The 24,946-nt window shown below is 37.3% G+C and overlaps 1 protein-coding gene and 1 long non-coding RNA gene across 6 annotated transcripts in view; one reads left to right on the forward strand and one right to left on the reverse strand.

Annotated features, from left to right (window-relative positions):
* USP38 (ubiquitin specific peptidase 38) lies at positions 1-24,772 on the forward strand. 2 transcript variants are annotated; one of them, XR_010884372.1, is made up of 10 exons: positions 1-689; positions 1,770-1,905; positions 7,140-7,269; positions 7,510-7,611; positions 10,553-10,711; positions 12,364-12,557; positions 13,241-13,334; positions 14,202-14,308; positions 15,424-21,026; positions 21,664-21,740. XR_010884372.1 is itself a non-coding variant. In XM_013951714.2 (10 exons), exons 1-10 carry the CDS (start codon positions 5-7, stop codon positions 21,823-21,825), a joined length of 3,120 nt encoding a protein of 1,039 aa, XP_013807168.2. In that variant the 5' UTR covers positions 1-4; the 3' UTR covers positions 21,826-24,772. The 2 variants fall into 2 exon arrangements, 1 of the variants encoding a protein (XP_013807168.2); XM_013951714.2 differs by having other exon boundaries at positions 15,424-16,774; positions 21,664-24,772.
* The window catches only part of LOC106492016 (uncharacterized), an 80,176-nt gene continuing 56,142 nt past the window's right edge, over positions 913-24,946 (reverse strand). Inside the window, exons 4-5 of one of the 4 annotated variants that reach the window (XR_010884374.1) lie at positions 21,464-21,540; positions 913-1,036 (exon numbers count right to left, since the gene is read on the reverse strand). This is a non-coding gene — a long non-coding RNA (uncharacterized lncRNA). Of the gene's footprint in view, positions 1,037-21,033; positions 21,541-21,789; positions 21,874-24,946 lie in introns of those variants that run through there. The other 3 variants (XR_001293908.2, XR_010884373.1, XR_001293909.2) reach the window with 3 other exon arrangements.

The raw sequence follows: 24,946 nt of genomic DNA on the forward strand, positions 1-24,946 counted from the left end.
CGCCATGGACAAGATCCTGGAGGGGCTGGTGAGCTCGTCGCACCCGCTGCAGCTGAAGCGGGTGATCGTGCGGCGGGTGGTGGAGTCGGCGGAGACGCCGCTGAGCCAGGCGCAGTGCCGCGCCATGTTCGCGCTGAGCACGCGGCTGGTGCTGCAGGGCCCCGACCCCTTCCAGCGGCAGGTGGGGCGGCAGGTGCTGGAGGCCTACGGCCGCTACCACCGCGCCGAGTTCGAGGCCTTCTTCAACCGCGGGCTCGTCCTGGGCCTCCTGCAGCGCGGCTACGGCCAGCTCAGCGGCCGCGACCCCGCCATCCTCGACTACATCCAGGCCGGGCTGCGCCTCATCATGAGCTGCCCCTCGGTGCTGGAGCTCTTCGAGCTGCTGCAGGTGGAGGCGCTGCGCCTGGTGTGCGAGCGCCCGGCGCCGCCGCTCTGCGCCCGCCTCTGCCAGCTGCTGGGCGACTTCCCGCAGTGCCTGCCCCGCGGCAGGAAGCTCTCGCTCGCCTTCTGCCAGCAGCTGGTGCGCAGCATCGCCCACTTCCAGAGCCAGGGCAGCCGCGAGGCCGAGCTGCGCCTGTACGTCTCGCAGGTGACGCAGGTGAGCGGGCTGCTGCGCAGCGTCTGGAAGGCCGAGCCCGACACGCTGCTGCCCTCCTTGCAGGAGCTCTTCGCCGTCATCTCCGCCGCCGGTGAGCACGGGGCGGGACGGGACCGCACGGGCCGGGGGGCTGGGGAGCGGCGCCCCCCGAGCGCTTCCCCCGGGCAGGGGGGCCGGGGAGCAGCGGCTTCAAAAACCAGCCCTCACCGCAGACACCTGAGGCCCCGGGGCGTCAGCTTTGCGCGGCCTGCAGCCGTTGTTCTCCCTGGTCGTGCACTGCCGCTTTCTGGCAGTCCAGTAAGCAAAGCAGTTGGTTGCTTTGAAGTAAAAAAAGGCAGCGGGGGAATAGTGGTTTATTTAGGATTTGCTCTGTTTCTGGGAGGTCTTCACATTGCAACCATTTCAGTGATAGTCAGGAACAGTGTTTTGGGTGCCCCCCTAGGAAAGAGGAAAACTCTTTCAGTGTCAAAAGTTATTCTTCCCTTCTTGCTCCCTCCAGAAATACAGCTTAGGCCTCAGCGCTGTTTAGTCTGTGAAGCTGGGTATATGTAAAGCACTACATAAAACTTGTACATTGTAGGAACAATTCATCTCCTGAGTCATTTAGATGAGGTTATAAATTGGTCCTTTCTGACCTTAAAAATCTATGAATTACTGTATTCTGTACTGTACTGTAATGTAGTTCACATTGGAAACTGCCTTTGCAATTGAAAGGCTTAGGAAACCTACCGTTAAAACACTGTATCCTGCCATAACTGGTGCAGTTAGTAGACATTCTTGAGATAAGACATGTGAAATGCCAGCTCCAGTGGATCCCTAGTCTTTAGTGTAGAATACAACAAACAGTTGTATAAAGATGTATTTTACTTATTCTTAGAATGAAAAACGCTCCTCAGTTCTTTTGGAGGTGGAGGAGGAAGTTGGCAGACTGTCACTTTCCCACATGGGTATTAGACCAATAAAAAGAGCTTGTAATTCAGTGTTCCTTATATGCTTAATCCATTCAAGCCTTTTTTTTTATGCTGGTAGATGCTGATAGAATGTTATCTATAGAATAGACTCATTGTTTCAAAGCTTCACAGCTACAGTGAAGTTCTAGGGTAGGAAACAGTGCATAGCTGCTTCTGTGGGGCTTTCTTTTTGTTTCTTAACGCATGTCATGTTATTATAGATACTTCATTTGAACCTTCTGTTGCACTGGCAAGTCTTGTACAGCATATACCATTACAGATGATTACAGTACTCATCAGGAGCCTTACTACAGATCCAAATGTGAAAGATGCAAGTATGACTCAAGCTCTGTGCAGGTACTGTTTTTCATTGGAAAGAGGGAAAAGTCTTTTTTTCTAATTCTTGCCTTTTATGAAGTTATTTGTCACATAAGTTCTATTTAAAAATAACAACCACCACCTTTTAAAACGTTATTCTAAGTAATGGTGTTTGGCATGTTAGGCTAACATATTTCTGATGCCACGGCTGTTACTGGCCAGGTTTCAGTTTAAGGTTGCTGCCTTCATTGCTAATGTGGCTTTTTTCTCATGCTTTGCTAGGGTCGAATGAAGAAGGGGGGTTAAATAGAAACAAAGAGGAAACTAGCTGGGTTCCTTTTAGATCTCACATTATGTTTAGATCTCCCACTTTGTGGGAGACACCTTAAACTAGGAAACCTCACCGGATTTATGATTATGCTGAGGCCCAAAGCCTTCTTCAGAAGATCAACCCTTCTGCTTTTCCAAGAAGCAGAGTGGCTCACTCCCGTGCTTATCTCACCCATCATCATCTCCTCTGAAGAGAGAAGACAGTTAGAAATGAATTTTACTGATTTCTGCTTAGATATCTTCGACTTTTCAGTAGGATTTGCAGGGGACCACCTCTCTTTCCATCTTCACTCAAGCCTCCAAAAGTTTGTTGGATGTTCTTGGAATGATAGAAGAAAGAGGAATGATATAAAAACAGTTGCATATCATGCTTCCTGTCACTAATCTAAACATTAGTGAACGTTAAGATTAGAGTTGTTAACAGACTGATTCAGGATTATAAACCTGGTTAGTATCTTCAGAAGCATGGATAATACCAGACTTTGAAAAGTGACAACTGGAGAGAGGTTCAGACCTTCTTGAAATTTTTTGAATGGTTTCCCCCCCCCCCCCCCCCCAAGATCTGCAGAAGAAGCTCTTAGCACAAAAGGGGAGCAAAAAATGAGTAACACAATTAAATAGGAGGCTTTTAGAAATCTGTCTTTTTTTTTCTTAAGTGCCTTTTAAACTGAAAAAATTACTGTTTGCTGTATTATTTTCAAAGTATTCTTGTTTTTGTACTGCATTCATGTGAGTGTAGTTAGGGCATATCTTAGTGTAATGCTGAGTTTTTTTCACACTGAAAACACTCATTTACATGAAATTGGAAAGCTATATTTCATTTGAAAATATAGTATTAATATTTCTCTTTAATTGTAGCATATTATTTAGAGACTTTAAAAGAATCTGCTTGACTGAGCGTATTTCAGCTAAGTTTGTGTGCCCAGTCTGAAATTCAAAGCTGGGAAAAGCAGAAGGATTTTTGTATACTAATAACTTGCCAGTAATGTGCTAGTGGTTAAAGTTTCATGTTAGTATAATTTTAATGTTGTATTACCTGCTTCAGCACAGTGTGATGGTATAACTGTGGCTTTAGAATGGCTTCTCTGTATGCCTCTGCTTAGAGAAGTGAGGCAGTGCTGAGCTTTGGGTATAACAGGAGGTGCTATTTTCAGATAAGAGCTGCTTCTTAATACTAGCTGTGTGGTGTTTTTTTTCCTCTCCTTTTGGAAAGGGCTGTGCAGTCTTACGTGCCTTACATCATTCAGTGTTTGAAGTGATACGTGATTTCAAGACCTTCTGGTTCTGTTCCATGGAACTAACATTTTAGTTACCCCTTGTTATTTTTGTTTGTAGATACTCCCTTGTCAACACTGTATCCAATTTCTTTTCTGCTCTTTCTGCCTCTGGCTATCTTTGCAATAATTGCTCATTCTCTTCTGGCTTTATGAGAATAAAGATGACAATGCCAGTGGAATGTCTGGAGCATCAAATAACAATGTTGTCATCGGGTTTGCATCATCCCCACGAGATGCATACTTCCAGGTATCAGGAGGCCTCATGTTAAGAGTCACCAGAGCTTTGGAAACTGCAAATTAGAGGCCTGATTACCTGGTTCCTAAGGATAACTTTCATGACATTGTAGAGCCTGTCTAAAATTGAATACAGATGAGTAAATTGCTGGTTTAATAAATTGAATCTGTTCAGCGGGGGATTATATTATGCACAGGGTTGGCATAAGAAAGGGTGCTTGTTTTTTGGCATCAGTGAGCTATTGCCAGTTGGCTCAGCTGTCTCATGAAACCTTACCTGAAACATCAGTGAAGAAAAGCAGAAAACTGTTGAATCTCTCCTGGGTCTGACTACTTTGAGGGTTAACTTTAGAGGTCTCAGAAGAAGTGAGTTGCCTACATTCAGTATTGTAACGAGTATAGTCATGCTTGTTTGCATTCTGACCCAAGTATCTATGGTAAGGGAAACTGAAAATTTTGCTAAGAGAAACTCCAGACATGACCAGGCCATTTGCCCTGTGGATGAGGATATAAAATCTTGTAGAAGGTGTTAATTTTGGGGGGTGGGGAGTGGGGGAGGGGATACCTAGTAGTATCTTTTTTTATCCGAGAGATTTGTACCTGAGCTGTTAGGGTCTTTGTCTAACATGGCTAAGAAGACCTTCTGCAAAAGAAGTTGTTGTCTGAGGAAGCACAGATACAATTTTATTCTATCCAGAGAATATTGTCCTTGGTTAGGCACATGTATGGATAGCAGATCTGTTCATCCTAGGGTGAAATGAAGCTGCAGGTCCTCTCAGGGCCTTTAAGGTTGTCTGAATCTGGTCAAGCACAAAAGCATCCTCTTTGTTTTTAACATGGGGCATGATGATAATCTGTGATCTGTGCCTTATTAAAAATGCACTCATTGAGGACAGCAGAATAGGAGCTGAGTAAATAACTTGAAATGCAGAGAGGATCTAGTAACTGAAATGTCCCAATCTTCATCTGCCAGATCTCAGATTTTAGGCTTCTTAGGACAGTCTTGAGCATGCCTGCAAATTCACCTCTCTTTCCTCCACTGGCTTTTCCTCCACTGGCTTTTCCTCCACTGGCTTTTCCTCCACTGGCTTTTCCTCCACTGGCTTTTCCTCAGAGTGTCAGCTGTGCTTTTAAGAGCAGGAGTGGATTTTAAGTGTGGGAATTGTATGTGTATCAATGTCATGGAGAATGAAGCTTCTCCTTACAATGTTAAACATACTAAAATTATAGTTGTTATCCTATTAGTGACAATATCGAACAGTTTGTTAGTTAATTAAGCTGAATACAGATGACACAGAATGGCATGTTACATGACAAGGGCAATGAGATGGAAGAGTGAACCAGCAGGAGCCCTACTGTTTTTGATTTTCCCCTTTAAGAAAGCATATGGAAAGAGTGCTCAGAATAAACATGTTTGATTTTAATATCCTGAGGAAACGGGAGCTTTGTGTAAATTCAGAGCAATGATTACAGTGTTGGTGTGTTTCTTTCAAATTTTGCTGTTGCAACTCTGCAAATATCCAGGCAAATCTACATTTAATTGTTAAAAAGGCAGTCTTAGTCATTCTCTATTTTAGGGAAGCCTTCCAAAGTCATATGCATAGATAACACATAGTTATAAGATACATAAATTTTTAGAATATGTGCACTATGCACTTTCAGATATAAAGTTTACATCTCGTTTATAATTTAGATTGTTTATAATAACATATTATTCCCAGAATACATGTCCAGTCTTGCTATTGCATTTTTTTTTTAGTTTGGAGTCTGAGGACTGGAACCTGGATTTGATTTTTTGGGGGGGGGGGGGGGGGGTTAATCTCCAGGTGGAACACAGGGGCTGATAGTTGTGCTTCAGATAATCATAAGCCATATATTGTGTGCAACAGCTGATGTTTAGACTGGTTGTGCAGATGAATTATCTTATAGAGCCTTGCGTTGGTAATACTTCACTCTGAAACTGATCTTTTCTGGTTGTGTAAATGATTGAAACTGGCTTAAACTAAGTATTAGAAGTTTTAAGGTCTTATATAATTTGATATTGATTTTCATGTCAGTAGTTTATTACGTGTCTTAGTTTATTATAACTTTGCCTTTTGAGGAAGGAAGGAAGGAAAGCAGTTTGTGCTCCTTCACAATGTAGTACTGATATATGATTCCTCTTGTCTGAAAGAAGCTGTGAAGTTGCTCAGTGATGTTAGCATTCTCCTACAGTCGCAAACTAAAAAGAGCTGTCTACTTAAAGCAGTTTGATTCTATTTCTACTTGTTCCTTTTTGCTGCTGACAGCAGAAAACACAGTACTACCGCATAAAGGCTCTGCATGTATAGCCTGTGGCAAGCTGTGTCCATACAGCATCCATGTTTGTCAGTGTATTTCACGTTCTACTAAATAGGGTAGAAGCCTGTTAACTGAGCGTATTAATAGAGATAGTGACTATTTTATTAGACTGGTTACTTATAACCTCTTCAGCTATGTGCTAGAACTTAGCCTGTTTAAAAAATTATCTTTATGATGAGCATTTTAGGGAGAGAAGAAATGTACTTCCAACTTCCCCCTTTTCATTGAATCATAGCAGAACATAGGCTGGAAGGGGCTGCTGGGGTTGAGCTGGTGCTGCCCTGCTCGAAGCAGGGCCATCTTCGCAGTCAGACCGTGTTGCTCAGGGCCTTGTCCAGTCAAGTTCTGAGTTTTCTGCAAGGATGGAGATGCCACCGCTTCACTGGTAAATTATTTCGATGTCTGACCACCCTCATGGTGAAAAAAAATGTTCTTCTCCCTTTATTAGTGATGCTTCATCTGGCTTGAAGGAAGAGATCTTGAGGACAACTAAAGAAAATCCTAGTTATTGCTGAGTAAAATTCTTGGAAAAAAATGAAGCCTAAATTTCCTGTTTTTACTGGCACTGCATCATGATACCATCTGTGTCTTAGAATTGCTTTAACTGACCTGCCTGTCTGCCTTAATTATCAGTTGAAGTTATCTGCTAATTCAGGACAGAATGACTTTCTTTACAACCCTTTTTTCTGTTGTTCATCTTTAACTTTATTTCTCAGAACTACACTTTGTTTTGTCTTCAGTAGTAAGTTTTGGCTAGAAAACAGAAATGCATTAGCTTAATATCTGCAAAAACTGGGTTAACATTCTTAGATGATAAAAACATCTGATATTTAAGTATGTATGCTTACCTATTTCAGTTTTTTTCTATTTACTTTCAATGTATTAAATATATAATTATTAATTATGTAGCCAAGTGAGATGAGATATAATCAAAATTATCTTACTGCTTTCCTAACATCCTTGTATTACTACTTGTGAGTCTCTATCTAAGTAGTTTAACTATTTGGGTAAGATGTATGGAATATTTTTTGTTGAGGTCAAGATAAATGGCGTATTATTATATATTTTTTTCCCTTTTCATTAATCTTTCAGAATGATTGACTGGTTGTCCTGGCCTCTGGCTCAGCATGTGGAAACATGGGTTATTGCACTGCTGAAAGGACTGGCTGCAGTCCAGAAATTTACCATCCTCATTGATGTCACTCTGCTTAAGATTGAATTGGTATGTCCAAAAAGAATATTTGAGGTGGAAAGAGGGGAAGAGGGATTTGCAACAACTATGCAATTGCATGGAATCTTTTGTACTACAATATATTTACCTTACTGTCCAGCATAGAAGAGTCAAAAATGTCATATAGCTTTCAATTTTATATAATGATTCTGTCTGATTCAAATGGATCTGGAATCTGTTTACATTTTTATTGGAATTTCACTTTCTAGATTTACTTTTTTTTTTTTTTAGGTCTTTAATCGACTTTGGTTTCCTCTAGTGAGGCCTGGTGCCCTTGCTGTCCTTTCCCACATGTTACTTAGTTTCCAGCATTCTCCAGAGGCTTTTCATTTGGTAAGTTACTAATAAATCATTTTCAGTTCTTTGAAATGTAATTCATATGTAATTTCTAAAGTGGGTCTAAAGAGAAATAAAGTTGATGCACTTAGATTTCATGTTTGTTTCAAGGTTCCAGAATCAGATTTCTGTGGTTCAGACCATTAGGCTTTCTAACTTCCAGGTCCAGCCACTTAACCTGTCACTGGAAACAGTGCCTTGTTCCTCTTGGTACGTACGTACTTAGAGCAGTAGTATCTGGGGACCACATTCTGTCTTCAACCACATACCTCTGGAAAGCCATTTTAGGTGGTGTGAGGTCTACAACTGAAATTGGGCTGTAGCTGGAATTTCAAGCAAAACTATTTGAGGAAAACAGATAATCAGTTATATTATCTGTTACGTGTTACCCAGTCATCCTGGATAGATGCATGAGACAAAGAACTACTTCATTTTAAGAAAGCTACACTGTCTATGTTTTGATGTACAAATTGGCAAACTGAAGGGTGCTATTTTTTATGGCCACTCTTCAAAATGCAGTTCTAGATGCTAAATAGTTCTAGATTAAAAATGCAGTTAGCAGATACTAGGGTATGATGATGATTATTTAAATTAGTACAGCAAGATGTATATAACACTTTTCCTGTTCTCAAGCTCAGTGTTTAGCTTTAAGTTGCTTTTAGGTAGAATACGGGTCTTTCAGACTTACTGTAATAACTTAGAGAAGCAGTGTGCCAAGTTGTTATCTCAATGGCTCTTAGGCTTGAAGGGATCTCAAATCATTTGCTTTGATTAATGTCAGAATAGTTGCCTTATGCCTGATTAGTTTGGGGGGTTTTGTTTTGTTTTTGTTTTTGTGTTTTTTTATGACGGAAGTCTAATTTGGTTCTCTGTCCTCCCTCTGCTTCCCCAATCTTGGCCTAGGATAGAAAACTGAATCACAAAGGAAATAGCCAAGTAGCCTTGAATATGCTCAAAAAGTAAATATTTTATGAATTTACTGTCTTGCTTTTCTTCCCTATTCCTAAAAGAGACAAAACATTCATGTGAAAAATGTCAAATATGAGACCGACAGAAAATTTATTCCAGAAATAGACATTTGCTTTCACAAGGAAAAAATCTACGATAGGCTGCATGCAGTGTTGCCTAAACATCTGTCTTCAAAGCTTCATCATGACCGTTTTCCCTCTGTTTTAAACAAACTTCTTCTTCCCTATCATTTTGGGAAGTTACTGCTTTAATTTAGTTTCCTGTCTATCATATTCTCCTGTGCTTAAGCTGCTTGTGTATTTTGGTTATAATAAATGGTCTAAATGTAAAATGGATAAATAGATATTTGGTAATATAACTGAATTTATTTTGCAATGTATCTGAGTGATCTTCATTCCTTTTGCTTGAGTGTCTTTACATGAGTGACTTTGTTACAAAGACAAGACATTCTGTCTTGTGCTTGTGATGTGTAACTACCACAGTGTGATATGTTAGAGTGGAGTGCTGTGAAATTCTAAATTCTATTGAAGTACAAAATTTTGATTCAACCTCAGCCAAAAGGGATATTTCTGTATATAAACAAAGTGTAACTGTTTAACTTTCTCTTTTATGTGGTACACTGTAAGTAAGAATTTGGTTCTTAATTTGAGAGCTGACAACCTGTACTTCTCTACTCTTCCCCTGTGCTGTGTCTGTGCAAAGTTACTACCTCTTACATCTCCTTTATACAGATTTCATTCCTGGAACTCAATAGTTCAGATGAAAATGAACTCATTGCTGTGTACCTACTTTTGTAAAGTTAGAGAGAAATTTAAATCACAACTTTGACTATTGGTTATGTAACACATTGAGCACTTAGGAGTCTTGTATTTTAATTCTTAAACAATGGATATTTCGCTTATCAAAAGAATAGGGTTTGTTTCTCTGGGATACAAAAGTATACCTTATACTTACAGAAAAACTGATATTTGAAAAAGTAGCAAGTGAGTATTTTGCACCTGGCCTCTATACTTTGTTGTTTTTGAAGTGTATTAATTCTTGTAATTAGTTTATGTTTCTAAGATGATGATATTATTTCTCTTTTATAGTTCATGTCTTTACTACAGAATAATGTAAGCTAATTTATGATGAGAAATGATTCCATCCATTTCTTCCAAAGTTAATTCGTTTTAATCACTTAAACTGGAAGAGGTGTCTAAAATATTCTGATTCACACTGAGAAGTCCCTCCTCTTATGGCTTGCATTGAAATAACTCTCTACTTGAAAGTTTCTAAGACTAATACAAATAAGTCTTACACTTAAACAAAAACCCAAAATTGCATTGTAAATAAACACTATGTTTAAATTGGAGCAGGGGAAAGAGGTGGGGTCAACATTACTATTTTAAATCAGGCATAAAACAGAAATGAATTGAACTAATCCCCAGATGGATTAGCATTCCTGTGGTAATTTTTTTTTTTAAACTCAGAGAAAATAACCGTCTTGGATGGTAGTTCTCACTAGGTGGAGCTGTGAGCCAATTTTCATCTTGTAAACTGAAATAGGATGAATATATTCATTTGCTTCAGATCCAAAGCATTAGATTCTGTTAAAATTGAGAGCTTTTGTTTTAAAAGCTGTGTCCATGAAATTAAAACTGGACACTGAGATGGTAGTGGTGGCACAAAAGCAAAGTGTTTGCTGTAATAACCCTAATAAGATGTGTACCTTGGACACTTGACTGCTTAAAATTTTAACATTCCTTTTCTGAGTTCACAAAGTTCCAAAACTTTATGGGCTGTTTGAAAGTTGTCACGGGTAAAGAATAATGCATGCTTTTTTGCAGTCATTGTTTCTCAACCATCTCTATATAAGAGGTTCCCTGTCATTTGACGTATGTAAAACAGTAAAGTTGTTTGTAGAAGAACAAGATTGGAGAAATGCAATTGCTGTGTAACTCCCTTTCCCCCCCCCCCCTCTTCTGTTTAGATTGTCCCACATGTGGTCAGTTTGGTTCACTCCTTCAAAAGAGATGGCTTGCCTTCCAGTACAGCTTTTTTGATGCAGCTGACTGAGTTGATACACTGTATGATGTATCATTATTCAGGATTTCCAGAGCTCTATGAACCCATTCTGGAAGCTATTAAGGTATAACAGGAATGCAAAGGTGGTGGGATTTTTTGTTTTGTTTTGCTTTCTTAAATATGAAAGCTAGAATCCCATAGATCTGATTTCTTTAGTACTTCCACTAGCAGAATTATCCACATAATCTAATGTCAATTTTAACTGTTTGAAATATGCCAGAAGAACTGTCCTGAATGTATTTCATGAATCATTATATTTGCTACATGAGATGATTATAGCAGGCTTTAAGAAAAGCCTGAAATGAGGGCCTTTCTTAAAGGTCTAATCTAATTTCTTCTGCCTCATGTAACTATGAATATATTTTTGCTAGTGTTCCTCTCTAGGCATTTCATTTCAACCAACACTGGAAACCGTAACTCTTCAAAGTTGCTGTCTGTTGTTTAATGCAGCAAAATGAAGCAGTGGTTATCCAGACCTTAAAGGCTTTTTCCTTTTTCTGTTATCTTGCAGCTAATGTATCTCCTGTTGAGTGTGGGGGGTTTTTTTGTTTTTTGTTTTTTTTTTTAAGCTCACTTCATATACATATCTCTGAATGCTAGCAAACTTCTGAGTGACATAAATACTCCCAGCAATTCTTTATTCTGTGTCACTGTTATGATCCAGCTTCTAATGTAAGCTTGGAGCACTGACAGCATTGAAAAGAGAAAGAGATTTGCTGATGTTCTGAGAAGAACTCCGAATGATGTTAAAACAGAGTACAGTATCTCTTAAATATACAGAAACATGTTGAACTTTTAAGAAGGTCTTTAAGAGAACATGGCAAGTGTTAGTGGAAAGAAAGTAGGTAATAGGGGTAAAATAAGGAGGAGGGGTTGTAAAGTCCCTAAAAGGTAAGGATTTTCTTTGTACCTTCTGGAGCTAGTTGAAGGGCAAGAAGAGAATATGGTCTAGAGTATGGTCTATTTGTCTAGCTCCAAAAAACCAAAGCAGCACTACATCTTAATACGTAAGTGAGTATTGCATGCCTCTATGGGTAAAGCATACTGGCCTATGCAAAATTCTGCATTTTTTTAGAAGAGATTAATTTTAAAATGCATAATGCACATATTTAAAAAATATTTAGATAATACTGCCTGTTTTCATAGCAGTAATATTGTGAGTAGATGTTTTGAGGCTTAAAAACAACCCCTATTCATTTCATCCTGAGTATTTTGGATTTTATTCTTTTGATTCTTACGTTTTGATTTGATAGAGAAGGAATGTCTCTAGCAGAAGAGAGGATGCTTTCAGAGTCTATTAATGCATGAAATTTGAGAGTCGTTTTTTTTGGTGGCAAAAAGGATTGCATGAATATGCAAATCAAAGGTGACCACCAACCCCTTATTCCTATAATCTGAGAGTTGACAGAATCAGCCTTGAAGAAGAATGTGGTGGGTGTGGGATTTTCTGGGGTTTTGGGTGTTTTGGTTTTTTGTTTTGGGGTTTTTTTTTGTGATAGTACATTGCATTAACTTTTGACTGGCCAGACATTTGTGCTCTGGGTTTTTTCAAAGGCAATTGCAACATGTATCTTCTAGGCTAGCAGGGACAGCAAGAGCCTGAAGGGGAATGCAAGATGGCAGAGCAAGGGAGGATATAAAAGACTGCTGGATGGAAGTACCTATTATAAAAACAAATAAAAAAACCTAATAAGTGTGTTAATGTTTCTCTTGTAGGAACTGCCCAAGCCCAATGAAGAGAAGATTAAGTTGATTCTCAGTCAAAGTGCCTGGACTTCTCAATCCAGTTCTTTGCCATCTTGTTTGTCTAGACTTTCTGGAAAATCTGAAACTGGGAAGACTGGTCTAATTAATCTAGGAAATACTTGTTACATGAACAGTGTTATTCAGGCACTTTTTATGGCTACAGAGTAAGTCCTTTTTACCAGCTGTTTTCATTGCAAATTAACTATTGCAGTAGTCTTGCTTTTCACAGAATGTAAATGTGTCCTGGGTCACTCAGCCTCCTAGCAAAAATTCATAGGGTTTCTTGGCAGATAGTTACTGATTGCTTTGTTAAATCCAGCTCTGTGGAATTGCAATTTTAGCCATAAAAAGTTGTTTTGATCCTTTCTGTCCAGTGTCAGAAGAAATATGCATCAAACCAATGATAGCCTTTTAACACTGATTCACTTCCAAGTTTGATTTCTTCAGTGTCTAAAGTTTCAATAGTATGCCTGCTAGGTCCCAGGCAAGTCGTTTCTTTTTCTTTCTTTTTTTTTTTTCCCCTTCCCTCTCTCCTTTCCCTAGTTGCTCCCTGTAAAAGTGAACAGTGATGCTTTTGTTGTAATCTGGAAGCTGTTTGGGCGGGGGGAAGCTTTGTCTGTCTTTAGTCCCTTCTTCTCCTTTTAAATGTTTAAAGAAGATACATGTTTTTGCAATAAGTTAGTTCTTACTGTACAGTAGTTTTGCACTTCTGCACCAGAGCAGAATCCAGGCTTCAAAGGGAAGTGTTAAATGTTTTGCTTTCCATCAAATTGAAGTAATTGTGTTGGAATGATACTGTATTGTTTTTAGAAATCTTTCAGGGAAACTAATGTCCGTCTCTTTTCAGTTTCAGGAGACATGTTTTATCTCTGAATCTAAATGGATGCAATTCACTAATGAGAAAATTACAGCATCTTTTTGCATTTTTGGCCCATACCCAGGTATGTTAGTTTATTGCATCTGCTGTTTTTAAATCTAAATCTATATACCAAAACTTAGCAACAATCATCATGATGCCACAGGAGTACTTTGAATATATTAAAATGCTGATATGATAGATTTGGAGGGCAATGAGGCTACTTCCAAATGGTCAGATGATATTGATGGACTTAGAGAAACCTGTATTTCATAAGTGGAAATAACACCTTGGTGTTCCGTTGTTTTTATAGAAAGGCTGTAGGGGTTTTCTTTGAGAAGCTAAAATGAAAAATCCAAGTAAGACCTGACTCAATATTGCAAGCTGCTGTTATGTAACTTTCTAGGAAAAATTAGGGCCTTCTGCAGTGATTTTTACATTAAATTTTATTGTAGCTCAAGTTCTAAAATAGTGTGTTAAATGAAATGCCAAAATATTTTGCTAATATTGGAAAGATGCAAGACAATTGTTTTCTGATTAATACCAATAAACTCATTGAAAAGGGGATGAGGATGGTTCACCTTGAATCAGTACTAATGAAATACAGGTTTTTTCCAAAGGAAAAAATACATTTTTTAAGCTTGCCAGCAAGAACAGTAACAGCTGCTAGGCTTAACATATGCTTTATGCTCACTGTGCATTTAATATTTGCCTGCAGGATCCACTACTTTTATCTTTGTACTAGAAGTGATTACTACAAAATTAATAGCTAATATTTGTCTTTCTCCTCCTATTTTTAAATAGGAGTTTAAATGTTTACATGTACTGCATGTGTCATACAGTTCCTTTAGAATGATGTGGTTTAAAGTTCAGCTGTCAATATCAAGATAATACAACCAATTTTTTAAGTAAAGCTGATGTAATATTGTTTGTTTATCCCTCACACTAACAGAGGGAGGCATACGCTCCTAGAATTTTCTTTGAGGCTTCCAGACCACCATGGTTTACTCCTCGATCTCAGCAGGATTGCTCAGAATATCTCCGGTTCCTGCTAGACAGGTACAGTTATCGGGATGTTACTGGAAATGAATTCACCATCTTACCACGTAAGGTCAAATTTTTAATTAGGAGCAGTCAACTAACAATTCCATTGCATGAGTGGGATTCAGGAATTCTAGGCCTGGTTTCTGGCCATCTCTTATTTTCTGTACGGTCTGTGAATCACTTTTCTTTGTCCATTTTATCTGTGGTAAAACCTGGATACCTACTTGTCTTCATATCATCCAAGGCAGGTTATAATGGTAATATTCCATTTTACAAACTTATACTTGGATGTCGGTTATGTTAGAGTCATGGTCTCATTGTGAAATTCTTGTGGTTGCTGAAAACAGTTCAGTCAGGCATCTGGAATTTCATGTTGGTGTAGACACCTATATTTCATATAGGTCAGGTAAGTCATGAAGAGACACGTATACATTTATAGCCAGTTTAATATATAAATGAATTAACTGTGGCACAGGCAAAATACCAAAAAATATTAGTAGACCTCTTAATTTCGTCTTGCTGAGTATTTTGCTGAGACTTGGCTTAAGCAGCATTGCTTCATGAGGCATTCTGCTTCTGGAGAAGTTTATCTCAATAGTGAAATAGTGTCCTTTTTATGTAACCCCCACGCCTTTTTTTTTGTTTTGTTTTTTTCTTGACGTAGTTTAAGTTTCTTGGCTATAAAATCCTGACCTTTTCTTTTCCTTGGAAATGGTCTGGCACAATATAAATAGCTGCTTGTTCTCTTAGGAAATCTGACGTACAGAACCAGTCAGTCAGAGAACTGATTATTAAGATAATATAAAGATATATATAATAGAAATGTTGTTTGTTATCTGTTTTAAATACTTACCATTGCTCACAGTATTTCCATTGTGTTCTGTTATAGATAATGAAAGCCATATAGAATGCCTGTATGCTTCATCCATACTCTCTTTCGGATAGTACTGAACTGTGCAGTTCAAATTGCTTATTTAAACAATAACAAATTCCCCTTTTTTATGCAAGAAACTTCTAACTGCTTAAGCATCTATATACTTAAGTATAACCAGAAAAAAGTCTTAAGTGGTGCAACAGTATTTGTGTGGAAAATAGTACAGCTATTTGGATTTCTTTCTCTTTGTCTTCAGGTTGCATGAAGAAGAGAGAACTTTGAGAGCACTGTCGTCAGCAAAGACTGCTGAAAGTATAATGAATGAAGAGTCTCAGACACAAGAAGCTGTCCATAAAGCCCAGCTGTCTGCTGAAGCACCTTGTACAGGAAGCGAAGAGAGAACTTTGATAGAGAAAATGTTTGGAGGAAAACTCAAGACTAGTATATGCTGCTTAAACTGCAAAAGTACTTCTCAAAAGGAAGAAGCTTTCACAGATCTCTCTCTGGCTTTCTGTCCTCCAGCTTCCTTGGAGAATCTTGGCCCAAAATGTATGGAACATTCTGAAGTGAAAGATGATTATGTGGTGCAAAGTAATACTTTAGTATCCAATGCTGCTGAAGAAACAACTCTCAATAATTTGGAAGTAAATGGTGGATGTGACACAATTATGAATGAAGGAACCATAAAAAATTTCTCTACTGAGCCAAACTCTGAGAATACTACAAATTCTGAACTCAACAAAGTTCAAGATAATAGGGATATATCTCAGAGGCTAGTAGGTAAAAATACTCCATCAGTTACAGACTTACTGAATTATTTTCTGGCACCCGAGATCCTCAGTGGAGACAACAAGTATTATTGTGAAAAGTGTGCCTCTCTACAGAATGCTGAGAAAACTATGCAAATCATTGAGGAACCTGAATACCTCATTCTCACTCTTTTGAGATTTTCATATGATCCAAAGTGTCATATAAGGCGCAAAATCTTGGACAATGTGTCTCTGCCACTTGTTTTGGAACTGCCAGTCAAAAGAGCAACATCTCCTCTAGCCGTAGTTTCAGGAGGTTGGTCTGTTGATGTTGAGATTTCTGATATTGGAGAAAATCTTGCTAAAAAACTGAAGCCTTCAGGTGCTGATGAAGTGACCTGCCCACAGCTGGTGCCCTACATGTTAAGCTCTGTGGTGGTGCACTCTGGTGTATCCTCTGAAAGTGGACATTACTATTCTTACGCTAGAAATGTAACTGGTTCAGGGCCTTCAGGACTGTGCCACCAGTCTAAAGCTCTGTCTTTAGTTTCTCCCCAGAATAACTTGCTGGCAGAGGAGAGTCCTTGTACTGTTGTAGAAAATGAGCTAGACACTGAAATGCCAAAAGAATGGTTTCTGTTCAATGACAGCAGAGTGACATTTACTTCGTTTCAGTCAGTCCAGAAAATTACCAGTAGATTTCCAAAGGATACTGCTTATGTTCTGTTTTACAAAAAGCAGAATAACACCTGTGGTTTCAGCACCAATTCAGCAAACAGACTCTGGGTAAATGGAGACCCTCCCCTACAAAAAGACCTCATGGATGCAATTACAAAAGATAACAAACTATACTTGCAGGTAAGATGGAAGTAGTATGTGAAGAATGGCCTCCTTCAGACTGGCAAGAGACAGTTTAAAAAAAGAAAAATGTAGTTTTTAAGTGTTCTGGTATATTGATCTTGCAGATCACAAATCCTGCTTCCCTCTTGGTGTTGCTAGACAAGTTTCATAGTAAGGTTAATCATAGCTGTTATTGTTTGATGGGAAGCATAAGAGAAATATGGTTGAAACTGTTCTGTTTTAAAAAGACTTTTTAAAAGTGGAGATGCTCAAATTGGTCCTTTGACCATTGAAAAGCCCGTCCTGCATAGAATTACAAACTGCTAGTTTTCTCTTTCATTGCCATTCTTAAATTACACTAAAGTAGCTGAAGTATATTAAATACTTCTTAGCAGCATTCTTGTCAGCCCATTTTAACTTGCGAGTGACATTTTATTTGTAAAACTAACTATGTTAGAATCACTAAAATGTAAGACCAGGTGCTAGAGTCACCTTTTCCTTCCCTGCCTGTGCTGGTTTCCTCCTTGGACCAGCGCTGCCCAGCCTCACATCCCCTGTGCCTCGTGAAAATGCTGCTGTTTACCTAGGTGTAGTCACCTCTTAGACTGTTGATACAAAGGACATGGCTCTCCATGTTAAAGTATGGTTTGTTTTGAGCCTCAGACTGTGTAACAATAAAGTTGTGTTTTACTGAATGTTTTTTGAAGGGTTAAGCTGTTCCTGTAAGAGTTTCACAGAGTTTAGGCGTACTCAAATTAGAAAAAGTAGAGCTAAGTTCAAATTTGAAAAGAACAGCTAAATCTCACTGTGAAAATCTATTATGATAGCTGCAGGTATTTTACAAACAGAGAACTGCGTTTAAATTGCAACTTGTTTTCTGCTATTTTCAGGCTTTGTGGTTAAAGCATTTATGTCCTAACCATCTCTCTTTATATGCCAGCTCTCCTCTGTACTGTACAGGGTAGTATAAAACACGGTGTCTTTAACAGCAGTCTCAAATAACTGTAATGTTTTCCAGTCAGAATTGCTGTGACTTCCATTAACATGTGAATGCTTTAATTGTCAAGTTCCAAACTTAAAGCCAACATCTTGTTTTTAATTTTAAGTATATAATTACAACAGTATCTAGGCAATTGAATGATTAAAGAATACTAATTTTAAGAGTATGGAATAGAGAAAAGTAGTACAAAAACTTCTGTAATATTGTAAACTTTTTTTATATATATATAAAGCCAAACATTGAACAGAGGAGCAGTGTCATCCATTCAGAATATAAAGCCCAGTAACTACTCCTGTTTGTATATTTTCCTGTTGAATACAGTTCTTGTAGTCATATATGTTAATGTTATCAGCAGGATAGGTGAGTGCATAACAAACTCTTCAAATCTAAAGAAGCGTGTTAGCTTTATGGAGCATGTTGCATTATTGGGATACTGAGAAAATAATCAGCAATTCAGTATGCCATATTCTAAAATATGGTTTGCTGAATTCACTTTTTAAAGACCATTTTGAGTCAATTCTTGGAATACAGTAGAAAGTTAATTACTTTAGGCTTTTTTGAATATTGCTGTACACCTAGAGCCAGTGAAAAGTCAATATGACCTAAAAAAACTGAGAGTCTAGATGGTGAATATATACAAAAAATCAATGACAATTTGACAGTCTCCCAAACTAAAACTCTCTCTGCAGACCATTTAGCCAAAGTTATATAAAGTGTATAAAATCACTTTCTTTTATAGTTCACAAGTGAAAGCCAAGTTAGTAGTTTTCTTGAAAACCTTTCCCTTACAGTTAAAAAAAAAAAAAACAAAAAAAACAAGCAAACATAGTCTCCTTAAAAGAAAAAAAGCTATTCTCCAAGCAGATTTTTTTTTACCTACCATGTTTTAAAAAAATTTTTTGGATTCTTTGATATTGTTCTTCTTTGTATTGCTGTACTGCTGAGATCCTGTCCTTATCTTAAATGAGACTGTTTAGAAATTATCCCCTTTCTCCCATTAATTCCAATACCGTGATTCAGTGAATTAGGTTTTGTATTTCGAAAGGTCACATTTTATTATTGTCTGAACTAGTATTTTCTCACTTATGTTAAGAACATATCTTTCTGTCCTGAGAAAGCCTTTACTTTTTAAAAGAAATGTTAAAAAAAAAAAAAAAAACTAGCTAATTGCTTTTGTTTTACTACTGCATCCCCATTTACCACATGGTAAACTAAAATATTTTCATTGTAAATAACAAAACCTGTAATATGGGTAGCTTCTACTTCAGTTAAAACAAATTAAAAATCATACTTTGGAAACAAGTGGAAAGCAGGCGGTAATGCTCTGCATTTTTTCTCATTCCAGAGAACTGTAGTGACTGTCAAGTTGTACTAATCTTATTTAGAGTATTTGTCAGGAGATAAGTATAAGCCACCTAAAAACATTCAGTGTTTCCTTTGTATAAAAACAAGGATACTTGTAAAGTGGCACTGTTACATGTTACAGCAGAACAATTTAATATAGGTTAATATTAAGAGAATGTTTGCCTTGAAAGAAGAAAGGAATGTGCTCTTTTTAGCAGAAACTGCTGAACAGGAATAAAATATGCAAGATGGAAAACTAAGTAATTGCATCTTTAGCATTGAAGACACTATTAGTTGGTTTTTTTTTTTTAACACTTATACTCTGTCAAGAGACTTTGATAATTTGATCCTTTTTTCTGTATTTCTCTTGTGTGTGCACACATATATATATATATGTGTGTGTGTGTATATAGTATGCATCTTTTATTATACCAAATGTTTTGTACACAGTAGCAATGAAGCTAAGATCATGAGTGAGGCTTGTCCTATTCTCAGTGCATTATGGCTGCTACTAAACAGTATCTTTAAAATAGTTGCTCAGGCTGTATTTACAATTCATTTATATTCTGTACTGAATATGATGCGCTCGTGTGATGGCTCCAGAGCTGTAGGAGAGTCATCCCTTGTACGTAAGTCATGCAAGATCCTGTGGTGTTGCTGTTCACGGTAGTGCTTCCCAGGAAGCACTGTTTGTGTTTCCTCTCGGTAAGGAAGCCTAGTGATAACTACATTACTGTTACTGAGAGTATCGTTAAAAATACCGAATATAAAACATAAATGGATTAATTTAGCTGTATTACCTATGCCAAACATTCATGCTTTTGAATAACTATGTTTGTGGTAAGACAAATTAAAATGTGTCAATGTTTCTAGCTGAATCAGGCAAAAAATTCTTAGGTGTAAGAATTTAGTGCTCTTTTTGGCTACAATTTTAAGACTATTTTATTTAATATAGAGTAATCTGCAAACTTATTCCTGACACTTGCATTATTTTGTAATATAGTTTGTTAGGTAAAAACTCAACTGCTGAAGATGAAAAGGCCTAAGGTTGCCAGAAAACAGTTTTCTGGAGGGAAGGAATTAGGGGTGGGAGTAAGGAAGGCTCCATTTTTCATTTGGTTCTGTGTTGCATTAAAACAAACATTTTCTAAAATACAAAAAAGAAGATTGGACAGGGTGCAGTGTAGTGATTCTTCCACTGTGTTGGTTTTGAGAATAAATTCTGTTCTAAGCTAAACAGCTTTGCACCATAGTATTTTAACTAAACAGTCTATTTACACAAAGCTTGTTATTTTAATCAAAAAAATTCTGTTGGATTCTGGTACTATAAGCAAGTTCTTTGTAATCCTTTGGTATCCCTAGTAAATTTAGTCTTTGACATATCTTGTAGTTAACAGATACATAAGAATTCACATATTCCTGGAGATAGTGTAATACTATCTTTCAGGGACATGGCCAGCATACCTGCATAGGCAATATCCTCCAAATTTTTTTTTATAATTTTGGAATCATGTATGTAGTTCAGTGCTTAGTTATATAATTTCAAACTTTGCTATGTTTTTCTAAGAAGACAGAGTAATTTAAACCCATAAGTAACATTTTTAGCACCTGTGAAGGTAAATGGACAGGACTAAGTCTAGTGATTTCATTGTAGTATAACACAATCGGTCTTCCAGTTTTTGTCTGTTCCTTGCTTTTGCCAGGAGGTGGAGAAGGAACAAGTCAAGGTGACCTAGGTAGTAGTTACCAAAACCCAGTTAAAATTTCTTCCCCTTGAAAGAAAGAAAGAAAATAGTGTATGATATCCCCCATGAGGGGAAAGCCAGCACTCTTCCCCTTACTAGACATCTAAGAAGCTGCAGAGGAGCTCAACTGGAAGAGAGAAATTGGCAGGAGGCTGTGCTTCCTTGTTTCTGCTACTCAGAGGTACTTTTTCCTTTGGTTTTCTAGCAGCTGATTTTGATTTTTCTGGAGTATTTGAGACTTCCTAAGCCTTACTAATGTTAAAACAGAGCATAGCAATAACACTTGAAAGTTAAAAGGTCATATTGAAGGGAAACTAAATAGCTTGTTCACCTTTTTGCCTTTTATCCAAGTATGTTCTTACCCTATGCAGAATAAAAAAGTGGCTTTTAAATAACTAACATTGATATGATAGTCTTGCCTTTTGGTTTGACTACCAAGAACAAGGGCATCCTAAAGATATTAGGATGAAATTTCATGTGAAGCTTATATCAAAATTTAATGTTTCATTAGCTTTTGTTCAATAATCTAATCCTGTAGTAACATCACATGTTGCTATGAAATACGGTTTTAGCATAAATTTAAAACAGACTTTAATTATGATTCACATATATACTTACTGGCTTTGGGTAAAGTTGTACATCTCAGACGGGCTGTGGATATTGAGTTTGACTTGAAGTTCAACAAAGTAGCCTTTCTGATTTAAGAGTCCAGAAGTTAGTGATGTTGCTTTTAAAGCCATTTTTTTAAATTTACTGCAAGTAAACTGTTTTTAGGACTTGGGATATATTTTTTTATTGTCTGTATTCTTTAATTTCAGGAGCAAGAGCTTAGTGCTCGAACACAGGCACTTCAAGCCGCCTCAGCCTCATGCTCTTTCCGACCCAATGGATTTGATGACAACGATCCCCCGGGAAGTTGTGGGCCGGCAGGTGGAGGGGGCGGCGGGGGGTTCAGTACTGTTGGTAGATTGGTCTTTTGACTCTGAAGACAACCTGGAATACACTGGTTCCAAAGCAGCTTGTTCCTGCTGAGGACAATTAAAACATTGAACTTTGTCAAATATTGTACTATGTTTTGAGACTTGATCCTTGTTCAATAACAAATGTTGGGGTTTGGGTTTTTTTTGTTTTGTTTTATTTGAAATAAATAAGCGCATCATGGAAAAAACTACCTCTTAAAAATTCAGTTGCTTTTATAGTAAGATACGCTTGCCCAAAAGAGAGAAATGAAGATTTTTAAGTGGTTTCTAATGACACTGCATTAAACTAAACAAATGCACTTACATCAGTTTGTATCATCCCTATCCATTGAATGAAGAAAGCTCATTTTTTGCTCTGACAGTGTTGCTTTATGTGGAGATCCTTTCAGGTGGGCTGAAATGATATACATAGTCTCCTACTCCATTTAAAAATCTGGTACCTTTAAGGATTTCCAGAGATGATGCAATCTTATAATGAAGGCAATAACTTAAAATGTGACATGAAACTACTTTCCAGAATAAAAAATATTCAATATATTTCCAGTATAAATATAAAGAAGAAAAAATAATTTATAAATGTTTGCTAAGTCATTTTCCAAAAAAATGCATGTTCTGTAGGAGCAGTGTTTTTAAATATAAATTGTTAACTTTGTAGCATTTTTAATTGTTTTGAGGATTTTAAAATGATTTCAGGGAGTACATCTGCTGTATATTGAAAGGAAGAGATCTTGTATGTGCCTTGCAGTACTGTAACTTAAATTTTTTGAGGCTGCAGAAAGGGGAAAAATTGTTAGTAATCAATTTTGTGTTGTCAGTATGAGAATTCAATACATTTTTGGAAAGCTAGTGTATTTCCAGAAGTAAAATCTGGTAGTTATGCATACAGTAAGCTTGTCCATTATTTCTGATTCAAATAAATATATCTACTGAGCTACAATTTTCCTGGCCTACATTGCTGAGAAAAAGCTGGTCATAGGTACTGAGCCATATTTGTGAAAAGACCAGTAGGCTACCTGTATTGATTCTAGCTGAGGATCTGTGCTCTTTAAGAGTCCTTTGAAGTTCTTGCATAAAAATCCTCATTCAAGACCAGTGAGTTAAGCACCATGTTGCTCACATGCCTTCTGATTTTGCTTGTAGTGAGAAACTTCTGGTGAGTTCAGCTTTTAACTGTTTCTGGAAGATCAAAATGATCTTGTGTATGGAGCAATGTTTGCTTGTTTATTAGGCCAACAGAGGTTTTAGTCTTGGCAGAAATAGAAACTTGATGTTTTGGATGTGCAATGATGATAACAGAGGTAAAGGAGTTACACTGTTGAATCTGGTGATTAATTTTTAACTTGAATAATCTTCTAGTGAAGTGTAAATTTATTTAAAAGTATTTTTACAAAGTTCTCTGCTGTTCTGCTGTGTTTTTTTAAATTCTGCTAAGTGGCAAAGTGCATCCTTACAAAGCATGCAAACCTTGCAGGCGATAGCTTCACTGTGCAAGATAAAGAGATTTCTCAGAAAATTCCTTTAAAAAGCAGAAAACAAGTTGAGAAAATGTAATTTTGTTCATATGGTATCAAATACATGGATTGTAGTCTGAGAAGTAACTTAGCTTTAGAACTATTTTTAAGTATTAACACTTAAACTATGTTGTTTGTTTTGCTGTATGTTCAGACCTTCTTACTGCTCAAGAAAGTTAGAACAGCTTTTTTTTCATTATTTTTTTTTTATTCTTTTTAATTGCTTCCCACCTTTTTTTGACAGGTCATAGTACCTTGGCTTTGACCTATGCCTTCATTGCCTTTTCAGTTCTAGGTCTCTGAATCAGATGTTCAGCTGTGGAAATTTCAAATGTCATGAGATTAGCATGAAGAACAACTCATTTCATTTGCTTGGGTGAGGTCTTTTTGAAAGCTCACTTTGCCTTGAGATTCTGTAATTTTCAGAGTAGGATGGTTTTTTATTTCCTCTTGGGCTTCTCAGCCAGTTAGCTCTGGTTTTAAAATGTTTTTATGGCAAATTTTATTTCTTTTTTTTCTGAGTTATGGGAAGGACCCACCAAAAAGCTGTCTACTTTTTGCCTTATAATGGGAGTATTTTGTTTCTCTGTATCACTTTAGTGTTCATTTTAAAACACCAGTAAGTAGAAGCAGGAGGAACTGTTTTTACTCTATATGAAATCACAATTTTGTAAAGGTCAGTTTTGTTTTTCTGTTTTCACAGTAAAAATACAAATTATGTAGCCTTCCTAAAAATAACTTGCGGCATGAGTTTGTATACCTCTTGTACTATACCTATTTTGTGAGCTTTTTGAAAGCTTTCTACACCCTTGTTTGCTTGTCTAAATTAGGTGTAAATATGGAAATTTTATATCAGAGTAATGCCAATAGGGTTGGATCTGGTTAAGTGCAAAATGAAGGTATGTCTCAGCCTGAAAATATCTTGTTTTTTTCCCTGGTTGACTTCTATTGACCCAGTTATTTTGGGTCTTACAAATAGATTTTAAAATTTAAAATAAATATTTGCAAGTCTGTCAGCTGACTTAAACCATTGTAAACAGATTCATGCTTGAGGTGGAAATGTTCACTAAAGCCAGTGAAAGCAGAGGAGTAGTAATCACACTCAAAATGTACATTTTCTCTCATCATTTCACATGAAATAATGGTATTGCATGCTCCTGTCTTCTGGACCTAGTTAGTATCAATAGGGGATCAATGTACTTATGGTACTTCAGTTTCTGCCACCTGTGAATGAATGTTGGATGGTTGGTTTGTTTGACCTTTCTGGCTCCAGTCTCAATTTGTTTTCCATCTAACTTGAACCAGTAGAAAGATACAAAATACATAATGTTGTTTCTGAAGCTTAACTTTTTTGCTGTATTGTTTCATGAACATATGCAATTGTACCAAACTCAAGGATGATATGTTCTTTAAAATCATATTTCCTTTTAACAAGACATGCTCTGTTCTGGTCTTTGTTTTGATCGTCTGTGGAGTTCTGTTAACTTTTTTCCTTACAATTGATTTTGTACAGTTTTTTTCATGTGGAGCGTTGCAGCAGATTGCTATGAATGTCACCTGCGTAACAAATGATAACAGTAACTACAAGCCCATTTATTGGGTATAATGAG

This window comes from Apteryx mantelli, chromosome 5 (genome assembly GCF_036417845.1).
Source record: "Apteryx mantelli isolate bAptMan1 chromosome 5, bAptMan1.hap1, whole genome shotgun sequence".
NCBI lineage: Eukaryota > Metazoa > Chordata > Aves > Apterygiformes > Apterygidae > Apteryx > Apteryx mantelli.